The following is a 14,407-nucleotide window of genomic DNA, read 5'->3' on the forward strand; positions in this document are numbered from 1 at the left end:
TGGTGTAAACAATGCCATGGACAATAGATCAACGGTTCATAGAATCTCTATTCAGATTATCATAACTACATCTATATAGAGACAACAACAAAAAAAATGTTAAATAAGATTTACATTTTTCTCCAGAGAAATAATCATTTTCTATTCTACTGCATCTCTGATATCAGATGCTGTACATGTTCACAGATAAAGTGCATATAGGTTATACATACTACTGCTTTAATACAGTGACATTAACAGAGGAGATTCTAAATCAACAGAAGAACAGTCTAGAATGCAATCTCACAAAAACGTGTCACAAAAGTACAAATACTTTTCAGACCAATTCAACTTTGAGAGAATTAAAAATCAGAGCATCCAGAATAATAACAACAAGATCATAGGAAGCAAAGAAAGACGAGCATTCAGTAGCCAAATATACAGACAAATAAATACCCATTTGATGCTATCTGTCTATAAGTGATAGGGTAAAGTTACATGGTGATGACATGTTTCTGTTGAAAAGGCAACAGTCCTTTCTTGCGAATACTGTTCATCTTAAAAAGCAAAAAGCCAATGTAGGACCACAGCTCAAACTACGTCTGGGTGATCATATACTGTATAATCAATATTTCCAAAGAAAATAAATAGTGATGCATTTGTAAAATCCCAAACATCGTTATGGGAGTTTGGGTTCTATGTGAATGGAAAAGTGGCATATTGAACCGGAAAACGTTCTCTTTCGTTCAGTAGAATTTCATTTAAAAAAAAGGGGATTCCACGATCTCTCCTTTCCTCTTCTCTCTCGTGTCCACCAATGGCAGTTGATAAAGTGACTGTTGCGTAAACAACAGCAACATCTTAAATAGGATCGAATACAAAGGGCTCCCAAGTGGCGCAGCGGTCTAAGACACTGCATCTCAGTCCTACTGACCCTGGTTTGATTCCAGGCTGTATCACAACCAGCTGTGATTGGGAGTTCCATAGGGCGGCCCACAATTGGCCCAGTGTTGCCTGGGTTAGGGTTTGGTCGGGGTAGGCCGTCATTGTAAAATAAGATTTTGTTCTTAACTGACTTGCCTAGTAAAATAAAGGTAAAAAAAGAAATGGGGCCCTGGGGGGTGAATGCCCCTATATGCTGATCCGGGGCCAGTATTTAACTTTCCCCATTAATGGTTAGGATTGGGGGAGGGGAAACTGATCCTACAGTACATCTGTACTTAGGATAAATTTCACCCCGAGCCACATCCACTCCTCTTTCAAGCTGTCCTGACTGCAGTCTCCACGGCATCCATTTACCTCCATCCCCTCTCCCCCTTCCCCCTCCCTCTCTCCAATGGGCCTGGCTGCTAGCTGAGAGGCTGGGGGGCGATGCTGGAGCAGTCAGTGACCAGCAGGCCCACGGTTGAGCTGCCTGACAGAGACACGGCCACAGCCATGGTACCGGTCCCCGCGGGGCTACTGCTGGGGCTGGGGGCGCCCTGGACCTGGGTGACGGCGTGGGTGCCCATGTGGCCCTGGAGCTGGGTGGGTGTCTTGCACTGCACCCCACACAGTTGGCACAGCAGCACCCCGCCAGCACCGGCCCCGCCGAACATGCCCCGCGTCCCGCCGCTCTCCTTCCACTCCTGGCCGTGATGTTTCTGAGCGTGGACACGCAGATAGGTGAGGGTGGTGAAGCCTGGAGGGAGATGAGAGGGAGAGGGAGGAAGAGAGAGGGAGGGAGAGCATTGAGAAATAAGAAAAGGCGAGAAACAAAAGATGAGGAACAAAAGAGGACATATGAGAGATGAGAAATGAGAGAGGGATACCTGTGTAACCACCTCCGTTACACAGGTATTCTCCTCTCCTTTCACAAATTTAAAAAAGAACATGGAAGTCCACTCACTGCGGTTGCACAGGTGGCAGGCGTGGTGCTGTGATTGGTTGTGGACCCTCATATGATCGGTGATGTAGGCGGCAGAGAGGAGCTTGCCACAGATGTGGCACGGCACCTTCTCCTCGTGGCGAATCAGGTGGGCACGGAGACGGTCCCGAGTGGCGAAGGCAGACGTGCAGGTCTGTGTAGCACACACGCCCGCACACACACACAAAACCATTGTTCAATCTTGGACATCTTGACAATTTTCTTCGCCATTATATTTTAGAAGCTAGGCAGGTCAATGTCATTAAATTGCCTATAAAAAAAATTCATACAGTGTACACAGAGAAGCAAGGAACATATGACAGGAAACAAGTTTGAAAATAGGGAGAAAGAACAAGGCAAGAGTTAAAATGTTGTCCCCCACGAATGATGCAGTTTCGTGCAGATCGGTTATTCAGTGCCAGAGGAGTAGCAGCAGCAGCAGCTGAAAAATGAGCTCCTACAAATATTGAAATTTACATGGTTTTTAGAGTGAAGTACATCGGAAAAAAGCAAAAGAAAACTGCAAGACTGAATAGGAGAAAAAACAAGCAACAAACAAAGAAGATAGGCTTTTGAAAAATAACTATTTTTCATAAAATTGTAGTTATCTTAGCAAGCTGAATTGTTTACCAGTTGCTAAGCAGTTGCTAGGGACTCTTTTGGAAGAAGCTAGCTAGCTAACGAAGAACAACAAAGAATATCTAGTTAACAGAAGAAAAGAAAGAGAAAATCAGGACAGAAGAAAAAGGATATCAAAGTGAAACAGTTCTCTAAAGACACAGGAGACAATAATACAAGAAACAACACTTCTGTAGCTTGTCAACTATGTGTCTGTCTATCCCTGTTCTCTCCTCTCTGCACAGGCCATACAAACGCTTCACACCGCGTGGCCGCTGCCACTCTAACCTGGTGGTCCCAGCGCACACGACCCACGTGGAGTTCCAGGTCTCCGGCAGCCTCTGAAACTGCCGGTCTGCAGCCAACAAGGCTGAGTTCATCTCAGCCTATGCTACCCTCCAGTCCCTAGACTTCCTGGCGCTGACGGAAACATGGATTACCACAGATAACACTGCTACTCCTACTGCTCTCTCTTCGTCTGCCCACGTGTTCTCGCATACCCCTAGAGCATCGAGCCAGCGGGGTGGTGGCACTGGAATCCTCATCTCTCCCAAGTGGACATTCTCTCTTTCTCCCCTGACCCATCTGTCTATCTCCTCATTTGAATTCCATGCTGTCACAGTTACCAGCCCTTTCAAGCTTAACATCCTTATCATTTATCGCCCTCCAGGTTCCCTTGGAGAGTTCATCAATGAGCTTGACGCCTTGATAAGTTCCTTTCCTGAGGATGGCTCACCTCTCACAGTTCTGGGTGACTTTAACCTCCCCACGTCTACCTTTGACTCATTCCTCTCTGCCTCCTTCTTTCCACTCCTCTCCTCTTTTGACCTCACCCTCTCACCTTCCCCCCCTACTCACAAGGCAGGCAATACGCTTGACCTCATCTTTACTAGATGCTGTTCTTCCACTAATCTCATTGCAACTCCCCTCCAAATCTCCGACCACTACCTTGTATCCTTTTCCCTCTTGCTCTCATCCAACACTTCTCACTCTGCCCCTACTCGGATGGTATTGCGCCGTCCCAACCTTCGCTCTCTCTCTCCCGCTACTCTCTCCTCTTCCATCCTATCATCTCTTCCCTCTGCTCAAACCTTCTCCAACCTATCTCCTGATTCTGCCTCCTCAACCCTCCTCTCCTCCCTTTCTGCATCCTTTGATTTTCTCTGTCCCCTATCCTCCAGGCCGGCTCGGTCCTCCCCTCCTGCTCCGTGGCTCGACGACTCACTATGAGCTCACAGAACAAGGCTCCGGGCAGCCGAGCGGAAATGGAGGAAAACTCGCCTCCCTGCGGACCTGGCATCCTTTCACTCACTCCTCTCTACATTCTCCTCTTCTGTCTCTGCTGCTAAAGCCACTTTCTACCACTCTAAATTCCAAGCATCTGCCTCTAACCCTAGGAAGCTCTTTGCTACCTTCTCCTCCCTCCTGAATCCTCCTCCCCCTCCCCCCCCCCCCTCCCTCTCTGCGGATGACTTCGTCAACCATTTTGAAAAGAAGGTTGACAATATCCGATCCTCGTTTGCTAAGTCAAACGACACCGCTGGTCCTGCTCACACTGCCCTACCCTGTGCTTTGACCTCTTTCTCCCCTCTCTCTCCAGATGAAATCTCGCGTCTTGTGACGGCCGGCCGCCCAACAACCTGCCCACTTGACCCTATCCCCTCCTCTCTTCTCCAGACCATTTCCGGAGACCTTCTCCCCTTCCTCACCTCGCTCATCAACTCATCCTTGACCGCTGGCTACGTCCCTTCCGTCTTCAAGAGAGCGAGAGTTGCACCCCTTCTGAAAAAACCTACACTCGATCCCTCCGATGTCAACAACTACAGACCAGTATCCCTTCTTTCTTTTCTCTCCAAAACTCTTGAACGTGCCGTCCTTGGCCAGCTCTCCTGCTATCTCTCTCAGAATTACCTTCTTGATCCTAATCAGTCAGGTTTCAAGACTGGGCATTCAACTGAGACTGCTCTTCTCTGTGTCACGGAGGCTCTCTGCACTGCTAAAGCTAACTCTCTCTCCTCTGCTCTCATCCTTCTAGACCTATCTGCTGCCTTTGATACTGTGAACCATCAGATCCTCCTCTCCACCCTCTCCGAGTTGGGCATCTCCGGCGTGGCCCACGCTTGGATTGCGTCCTACCTGACAGGTCGCTCCTACCAGGTGGCGTGGCGAGAATCTGTCTCCGCACCATGCGCTCTCACCACTGGTGTCCCCCAGGGCTCTGTTCTAGGCCCTCTCCTATTCTCGCTATACACCAAGTCACTTGGCTCTGTCATATCCTCACATGGTCTCTCCTATCATTGCTATGCAGACGACACACAATTAATCTTCTCCTTTCCCCCTTCTGATAACCAGGCGGCGAATCGCATCTCTGCATGTCTGTCAGACATATCAGTGTGGATGACGGATCACCAGCTCAAGCTGAACCTCGGCAAGACGGAGCTGCTCTTCCTCCCGGGGAAGGACTGCCCGTTCCATGATCTCGCCATCACGGTTGACAACTCCCTTGTGTCCTCCTCCCAGAGTGCTAAGAACCTTGGCGTGATCCTGGACAACACCCTGTCGTTCTCCACTAACATCAAGGCGGTGACCCGATCCTGTAGGTTCATGCTCTACAACATTCGCAGAGTACGACCCTGCCTCACACAGGAAGCGGCGCAGGTCCTAATCCAGGCACTTGTCATCTCCCGTCTGGATTACTCCAACTCGCTGTTGGCTGGGCTCCCTGCCTGTGCCATTAAACCCCTACAACTCATCCAGAACGCCGCAGCCCGTCTGGTGTTCAACCTTCCCAAGTTCTCTCACGTCACCCCGCTCCTCCGCTCTCTCCACTGGCTTCCAGTTGAAGCTCGCATCCGCTACAAGACCATGGTGATTGCCTACGGAGCTGTGAAGGGAACGGCACCTCCATACCTTCAGGCTCTGATCAGGCCCTACACCCAAACAAGGGCACTGCGTTCATCCACCACTGGCCTGCTGGCCCCCCTACCTCTGAGGAAGCACAGTTCCCGCTCAGCCCAGTCAAAACTGTTCGCTGCTCTGGCACCCCAATGGTGGAACAAGCTCCCTCACGACGCCAGGACAGCGGAGTCAATCACCACCTTCCGGAGACACCTGAAACCCCACCTCTTTAAGGAATACCTAGGATAGGATAAAGTAATCCTTCTAACCCCCCCCCCCCCCCCTTAAAAGATTTAGATGCACTATTGTAAAGTGGTTGTTCCACTGGATATCATAAGGTGAATGCACCATTTTGTAAGTCGCTCTGGATAAGAGCGTCTGCTAAATGACTTAAATGTAATGTAATGTAATGAGTAGTGTTTTTCACAAAATCCAAAATAGCGTAAAATCCATCATGACGGACCTTATGCGTCCCTGAGTAAAATGTGTTCCTTGTGAGCCGGGACCTATGTACCAAATGTAATGACTTTAGGTCAAACGGGTTGAGGGGCATGACCTTTCAAAGTTAGCATTTTAATCGCTTGTTATAGCGCCACCATCTGGCCAATCATTGCAATTTTGTAAACAGCTGATCTGTATGGCGAGACCCATCTGAGATATCGCAAGTGACTTATTAACTGTGACAAATGGATCGAGACAGATTCATTGCGGGGGGTCAATAATACACGCAGAGAGTAGAAAAAGAGAGTGAAAGAGTTAAAAGTGAGTTAGAAAGAAGAGGATTACCGGGCACTTGAAGGGTCTCTCAGTGGAGTGCACCTGTCTGACGTGACTGTTGAGGTGGTCGGGTCTGGAACAGACAGGAGAAAGGATTAAGACCCCACGTGTGTCTTATCTGTGTCTTATCGGTAATTTCTCGTCGATAGATCTACCCTTGCACAACAGACGTCAGTTAGAACTGAATTCTATTAGAACTCCAGACTAATTTCACAAATGTGTGCATGTACATATACAGTACCAGTCAAAAGTTTGAACACATCTACTCATTCAAGGGTTTTTCTTTATTTTTACTATTTTCTACATTGTAGAATAATAGTGAAGACATCAAAACTATGAAATAACACATATGGAACCATGTAGTAAGCAAAAAAGTGTTAAACAAATCGAAATATATTTTATATGAGATTCTTCAAAGTAGCCACCCTTTGCCTTGATGACAGCTTTGCACACTCTTGGTATTCTCTCAACCAGCTTCACCTGGAATGCTTTTCCAACAGTCTTGAAGGAGTTCCCACATATGCTGAGCATTTGCTGGCTGCTTTTCCTTCACTCTGCGGTCCAACTCATCCCAAACCATTTCAATTGGGTTGAGGTCAGGTGATTGTGGAGGCCAGGTCATCTGATGCAGCACTCCATCTTGGTCAAATAGCCCTTACACATCCTGGAGGTGTGTTTTGGGTCATGGTTCTGTTAAGAAACAAATTATAGTCCCACTAAGCGCAAAACAGATGGGATGGCGTATCGCTGCAGAATGCTGTGGTAGCCATGCTGTTAAGTGTGCCTTGAATTCTAAATAAATCACAGACAGTGTCACCAGCAAAGCACCCCCACACCATCTCCTCCATGCTTTACGGTGGGAACCACACATGCGGAGATCATTTGTTCACCTACTCTGCATCTCACAAAGACACGGCGGTTGGAAACAAAATCTCATCAGACCAAATTACCGATTTCCACCAGTCTAATGTCCATTGCTAGCAAGTCTCTTCTTCTTATTGGCCTCTTTTAGTAGTGCTTTCTTTGCATCAATTCGACCATGAAGGCCTGATTCACGCAGTCTCCTCTGAACAGTTGATGTTGAGATGTGTCTGTTACTTGAACTCTGTGAAGCATTTATTTGGGCTGCAATTTCTGACGCTGGTAACCCTAATGAACTCATTCTCTGCAGCAGAGGTAACTCTGGGTCTTCCTTTCCTGTGGCTGTCCTCATGAGAGCCAGTTTATCATAGCGCTTGATGGTTTTTGCAACTGCACTTGAAATGTTCAAAGTTCTTGACATTTTCCGGATTGACCTGTCTTAAAGTAATGACGGACTGTTGTTTCTTGCCATAATATGGACTTGGTATTTTACCAAATAGGGCTATCTTCTGTATACCACCCCTACGTTGTCACAACACAACTGATTGGCTCAAATTAACTTTTAACAAGGCACACCTGTTAATTGAAATGCATTCCAGGTGACTACCTCATGTAGCGGTTGAGAGAATGCCAAGTGTGCAAAGCTGTCAACAAGGCAGAGGGTGGCTACTTTGAAGAATCTCAAATATAAAATATATTTTTATTTGTTTCACACTTTTTTAGTGACTACATGATTCCATATGTGTTATTTCATAGTTTTGATGTCTTCACTATTATTCTACAATGTAGAAAATAGAAAAAATAAAGAAAATCCTGGAATGAGTAGGTGTGTCCAAACTTTTAATTGGTACTGTTTGTGCATGTGTGTATACTTGTTACACAATTGAACCCCCCACAACCCAGTCATCCCCCTTCTCACCGTGAGAATCCCTTGGCGCAGTGGGGGCAGACGTAAGGTTTCTCCACCCCTCCTTGGTGTGAGCGTACATGGTAGCTCATGCGGTCTTTCCTCTTGAAGCGCTGCTGGCAGATGGGGCAGTGGTAGGGCTTTTCGTCCGAGTGGGAAAGCCGGTGGCGGTTCAGGTGGTACACGTCTCGGAAGGCCTTCCCACAGGCCTCACATGCATGGTTCTTCCTCACCTGGTTGGGGCTAGGGTTGGGGTAGGGTTGAGGCCCCTGGTTCTGGTTCTAGGTTTGATGAGAAGAAAGGGACAGTTGGCTAGTGCTGGCTGTGGGGTACGTATAGCTACTCTGGCTACATTGCGCAATATAGTAGGCGAGGAGAGAGCGAGAACGGCATAGGGAGCAGCAAATGATTCTTCAATAATTATGAGAAAACAGGCACCAACCAACCTGTACCATTGTCCCGGCAACCACAACTGCAGCTTGGAGCACCTGGGGCGCAGCCATGGTGACGGTCGCTGGGGCGATGGACACCGCAACAGGTTGGCTCTCCTGGTTTCCGAGTGGGGAGGGTTGGGGGAGGGATTCTGCGGGAGGAGGATGAGAGGGCAGAGAGAGGTGGAGGAGGGAGAGAGGGATTGTTTGCCGCCCCCCTCCTCCTCCTCCCTTGCTCCCGTCCTCCCTCTCTCTGGCTGCTCTGTCCTTCATTTTGATGCCAGTGTGCACCGACTGATGGCGCCGGAGGTTGTAGTTGTTCTTAAACTGCTTGTTACATGTGGCGCAGATGTGTGTCGGCCGGCCAGGCTTGGAGACGGCCTTCTCTAAAGGACAGATGGGAAATAAAGAGAGCGGAAAGAGAGAGAGAGAAAGATAGAGGGGAAAGAGAGGAAAACAAAAGTGTGAGAGAACGTAACTCCTGAAAGGGAACTAAGGGTAGAGTTTGTGGGTTGGATTCCTACATGGGTCCCACATACTGAATAAGTAAGCTATTGGGTCCCTCTACATTTGTATACTGTAAGTTGTTTAGGATGAAAGTATCTGGTGAATGACCACCCAGCTAGCACATTTGGTTCTTTGGAAGTTGTGGGAATGTACGTTTTTGATTTCCCATTGGTTCTGGGAATGAAGCCATAAGTTTCTTGACCCCTGACCGGTAAAACGCAAAGCTTTCTAAACGTTTTGAGAACAGAAGTGAACATTTTGCCTGTTCTGTGAACGTTAATTTTTACATTGCAGGGAGGTTCTAAGAACATTTTACTATGGTTTCCTGAAGGTTTTTCTGGAAGGTTTTATTAACGTTCTGAGAAGGGAAATTATTGGTCATTTGATGGTAATTAAATAACGTTCTGAGAACATGTTTCTGTAAAACTTTTAATGCTAACTTAGTTTGGGTTAACTGTTTTGAAATCCAAACATAGATAGGACACATGGAAGTAAATTTGCTTAGGCATTAAACATGCAAACACATTTCTTTTTGATTATGGCACAACGTCAGTGAGGTTCAAACCTATGATCTTCTGTTCTCTATCTATAGAATTAGTCCACTGTGCCACCAGGATGAACTAGAATGGAAATTTTTTTCAAAATGTTGTCTTTTCAAACAGACCCCATTTCAAAGGAAACAAGCACTCATTAAGATCAGGTGTGGCCAATTAGTTGCTGCGGCCAACACACTTAATAAGATAGAGGATAGAAAGAGTTTTGTTTATTCTGAGAACGGAATGTATATGGTTTTAAATAACGTTCTCTGAACGTTACTAAAGTTTTCTTGTGTTTTTTTTATGGAAAGTTTTCTTAATATTCTCGGAAACAATTTGAGAACATGACTTTAAATAGAACCATGAGGAAACCTGTAGCAAATGTTATGCTGAAGTACTGAAATTGAATAATGTGTCCCTGAAAAAAGGGGGGTCAAAATCAAAAGTAACAGTCAGTATCTGGTGTGGCCACCCATTGCATTAAGTACTGCAGTGCATCTCCTCCTCATGAACTGCACCAGATTTGCTAGTTCTTGCTGTGAGATGTTACCCCACTTTTCCACCAAAGCACCTGCAAGTTCCCGGACATTTCTGGGGGGAATGGCCCTAGCCCTCACCCTCCGATCCAACAGGTCCCAGACCTGCTCAATGGGATTGAGATCCGGGCTCTTCGCTGGCTATGGCAGAACACTGACATTCCTGTCTTGCAGGAAATCACGCACAGAACGAGCAGTATAGCTGGTGGCATTGTCTGCAGGAAGGGTACCACATGAGGGAGGAGGATGTCTTCCTTTTAACGCACAGCGTTGAGAATGCCTGCAATGACAACAAACTCATTCCGATGATGCTGTGACACACCACCCCAGACCATTACGGACCCTCCACCTCCAAATCGATCCCGCTCCAGAGTACAGGCCTCGGTGTAACGCTCATTCCTTCAACGATAAACGCGAATCCGACCATCACCCCTGGTGAGACAAAACCGTGACTCGTCAGTGAAGAGCACTTTTTGCCAGTCCTGTCTGGTCCAGCGACAGTGGGTTTGTGCCCATAGGTGACGTTGTTGCCGGTGATGTCTGGTGAGGAACTGCCTTACAACAGGCCTACAAGCCCTCAGTGCAGCCTCTCTCAGCCTATTGCAGACAGTCTGAGCACTGATGGAGGGATTGTGCATTCCTGGTGTAACTCGGGCAGTTGTTGTTGCCATCCAAGATTAAAGGTATATACTGGGCAACTTTCATAAGGTCTGCATGCCTTATATGGAATACAGTATGACAAAAGGAGTCGGTATTGAAAACATGCCCACGTCAGGGGAGATACCTATTTAGGCAATCCTAGGTGCTGGACTGCTCAGTCCTGGCCCTGGGGGTCAACCGTCCTGTGGGTTGTCACACTGGCCTTGGCATAACACACCCAAAACCAATAATGAATGGGATTCTGGCCTTCTAGGCAGAGTTCCTCTGTCCAGTGTCTGTGTTCTTTTGCCCATCTTAATCTTTTAAGATATGGCTTTTTCTTTGCAACTCTGCCTAGAAGGCCAGCATACCAGAGTCGCCTCTTCACTGTTGACATTGAGACTGGTGTTTTGCGGGTACTACTTAAATGAAGATGCCAGTTGAGGACTTGTGAGGTGTCTGTTTCTCAAACTAGACACTCTAATGTACTTGTCCTCTTGCTCAGTTGTGCACTGGGGCCTCCCACTCCTCTTTCTATTCTGGTTAGAGACAGTTTGCGCTGTTCTGTGAAGCGACTAGTACACAGCATTGTACGAGATCTTCAGTTTCTTGGCAATTTCTCACATGGAATAGCCTTCATTTCTCAGAACAAGAATAGACTGACAAGTTTCAGAAGAAAGTTCTTTGTTTCTAGACATTTTTGAGCCTGTAATCGAACACACAAATGCTGATGCTCCAGATACTCAACTAGTCCAAAGAAGGACAGTTTTATTGCTTCTTTAATCAGAACAACAGTTTTCAGCTGTGCTAACATAATTGCAAATGGGTTTTCTAATGATCAATTAGCCTTTTAAAATAATGAACTTGGATTAGCTAACACAACGTGCCATTGGAACACAGGAGTGATGGTTGCTGATAATGGGCCTCTACGCCTATATAGATATCCATAAAAAAATCTGCCGTTTCCAGCTACAATAGTCATTTACAACATTAACACTGTCTACACTGTATTTCTGGTCAATTTGATGTCATTTTAATGGGTAAAACATGTACTTTTATTTCAAAAACAAGGACATTTCTAAGTGACCCCAAACTTTTGAACGGTAGTGTGTGGTTCTCAGAACATTATGTGCGTGCTGGGCAGAAACTGTGATGTAGCATTGTTGCACTGCTCTCACCATCACAGATGTAGACGATTCACTCAGTATTTTTTTATTACATTTCTTTGTCTTTTCATCTCTCTCACAACCTCTCTCTTTAGTCCTCCTCTCTCTCTCCGCCCCTCTCTGTCTGTCACAAACATATGCAACAGACACAGGGAGTGTGAAAAGGACATTATTTCCTGAGGTAAGAAATCCCATGGTTCAGGGTGGGGCTGAAGAGATATCAGATTGTATGTGCTTGTTTTCAGCTTTGATATGTAAAGAGAGGACATCAAGGTGCTTCCGCTGAGTCTGCAGCAGCTGTGACTCCTGACAACAAGTAAAACTCTCTCTGCCCCTCCACTCCCCTCCTATCCAATAGTTTATTGTGGATTCCATGTGTTTATTGAATTAGAATAATATTGAATAAACATAGTGGTCCTCCGTGTCTCAGTCAGTAGAGCATGACGCTTGCAATGCCAGGATTCGATTTCCGCTGGGACCACGCATACAAAAATGTATGTGTGTCGCTTTGGTTAAAAGTGTCTTATAAATGGCATATATTATTATTCTAATATTATCATTATAGACTGTAGAATTGATCAATTGAGTAAATTGTACCTGATCCTGGCTGTATCTCAAATGGCAACTGCCACCCTATTCCATACACAGTGCACTACTTTTGACCCGAGCCGTATGGCTGCTGGTCAAAAGTGGTGTACTATATAAGGAATAGGGTGCCTTTTGGGATATAGAACCTGCATGCTCACCAGGTAAAGGCTCTTCATTCAGGGCGGCTGTGTCCACTGTGGATGGGGGCGGGGCTATGTGCTCTGTAGGGGGGTTCTGGGCGGAGCCAGTCATGTCCGGAAGCAGCTCTGATTGGAGGGCTGTCTCGGATTGGGTCTGTGAGGGCGGAGTCTGGGGAAATGAGAGCAAGAATTAGCTGCTGAGGCTTGAAATACACATCATTGGGTGATCATGCCACCTTTGACCCCAGTCAGAACACACACAAGCTCTCACTCTTGCCCTCATAATCAATACTACAACAAATCTGTAAGGGGCACAGTTGGCAAATTGTCAGCTTAAGACTTATGTGACATCACAAACATAATAAGCATGTGTATGATCCCAGGATCCCAAGTGCATTCACTTCTGCATCCATAGCACTCTAATGAGTGAGACACTAAACACAATTTATATCTTTCTTAGACACACACAAACTTACCTGAAACAGAAAGTTACTCCAAGAAGAATCCATTTTGAAGCAGGATGATGTCAGATACTTTTAGTCCAAGAGTCAAAACTAGAAATATATATCCGCCTGAGACTTAGGGGCCAACCAACCATAGGCTGGGGCCAACTGATGAATCACTCCACCTGCTATAATGTCTGCAGTCTACCTAGTTCCTCTCTGCAGTTTCAAATATCAAAGGTGAATATCTCCGGGGGAAAGTTTAAATCGCGGTGCATTCAATAGCATAAATTATTATTGAAGATGAATGATCAATTTTGAAAGGCTGTCAGCTATATGACAATATATGACAGTAATGATAATGTTCAACTAAAATGTTATATGGTGTGGGACGAAAGGATGCAACATGATATTATAACTAAAATGCGACAAAATGGTTGATGCATGCTTTTAATGATGCATTTACAATGCAATTTACATTGTATATTTATATTATAGCCTAAGATTAAATCCTATTCTCAAATCCATGCAAAATTTGGTTATTACAAATAACGAAAAATGTATAAAAAGTAATAATAATAAGTCCGCAGTTGTTTGTAAATACGTGGACGAAGAGTTATTTATTTCGATAGCTCCGAGAGGCCAAAGCGGTGGTGAATTCCAAAGCCTCGGTGTTGCGTAAAATCGTGTCCCTAACTAGAGAGTCCCCGATCGGCCGCAATCCAAAGCTTCGCCTCGGCTTTTCAAACGAGAGGACGACATCTTTCTTTTTTTTTTCTATTTCTCTCTCCCTCCCACCCTCGCTGTCTTTCTTCCTTTTATTTTTTTTAAATCTCTTCTCCTCTCCCCTCTCTATCTATCCCCCGCCGCCGTGTCCCCTGTTTAAAGGGAACGTATTTAGTGTAGCTTATGCACCCTCCTCTCGGTTCCCGTCTCCTCAGTGGCGTGCGCTGTTTTCAATAGACCTGTGCATCCGTCTTCTTGCCCCCGCGAGTTCGGCCGACATAAATACATATTTTATCAACAGCTAGTAATGCAATAGAATTGCGTAAGATTGCCCAACTCCAAACTTACATATCACAACAACCTTATAGTGAGATAATATTGAGAATACCCAACTGTGTGACATCAATAGAAATGTATTAAGGCAATAAAACAAGATCACACGCATCTTAAAGGTAAATATACATGCTTCAGGTGCAACAGCTTCATAGTAATAGGAATATACATCAAAATGACAAAAATGTTTTTGTTTTCAATAGATCGTTAAGGCTAGAAGTGAGGTAGGCTAATGCTCCAGAGATACTGGACTTCTTACTCATATCTGCATCTCTGGCCGTAAAATAATGCTGCTGCAAATTTGACTGTTGTAGGAGAGTTACAATGGTTATTCCATCAAACTTCAAATTACTGGAACAGTACACAAGCAGAACAGAACATCTAGGTTAATGGTCAGTGGCCCAAGCCCCGTTTAG

General features: G+C 45.8%; 1 protein-coding gene across 1 annotated transcript; it reads right to left on the reverse strand.

The window, feature by feature from the left end:
• Positions 1–30: 30 nt before the first annotated feature.
• On the reverse strand, positions 31–14,086 carry LOC106600753 (myc-associated zinc finger protein). Its single transcript, XM_014192358.3, has 7 exons — positions 12,966–14,086; positions 12,508–12,658; positions 8,393–8,763; positions 7,959–8,227; positions 6,188–6,251; positions 1,868–2,039; positions 31–1,660 (listed from the first exon to the last, which is right to left on the reverse strand). The coding sequence occupies exons 1-7, from the start codon at positions 12,996–12,998 to the stop codon at positions 1,329–1,331; spliced, it is 1,392 nt and encodes a 463-aa protein (XP_014047833.1). The 5' UTR covers positions 12,999–14,086; the 3' UTR covers positions 31–1,328.
• Between the last annotated feature and the right edge of the window lie 321 nt (positions 14,087–14,407).

Source organism: Salmo salar, chromosome 03, assembly GCF_965601325.2.
Source record: "Salmo salar chromosome 03, fSalSal1, whole genome shotgun sequence".
In the NCBI taxonomy this organism is placed as follows: Eukaryota; Metazoa; Chordata; class Actinopteri; order Salmoniformes; family Salmonidae; genus Salmo; species Salmo salar.

Excerpts from the sequence above, each read along its gene's own strand:
- LOC106600753 (XM_014192358.3), bottom strand. The coding sequence starts at position 12,998 with ATGGATTCTTCTTGGAGTAACTTTCTGTTTCAG. Across the intron at positions 12,659-12,965 it reads GGAGTAACTTTCTGTTTCAG|ACTCCGCCCTCACAGACCCA; the intron begins GTAAGTTTGTGT and ends TCATTTCCCCAG. Across the intron at positions 2,040-6,187 it reads AGAGACCCTTCAAGTGCCCG|ACCTGCACGTCTGCCTTCGC; the intron begins GTAATCCTCTTC and ends TGTGCTACACAG.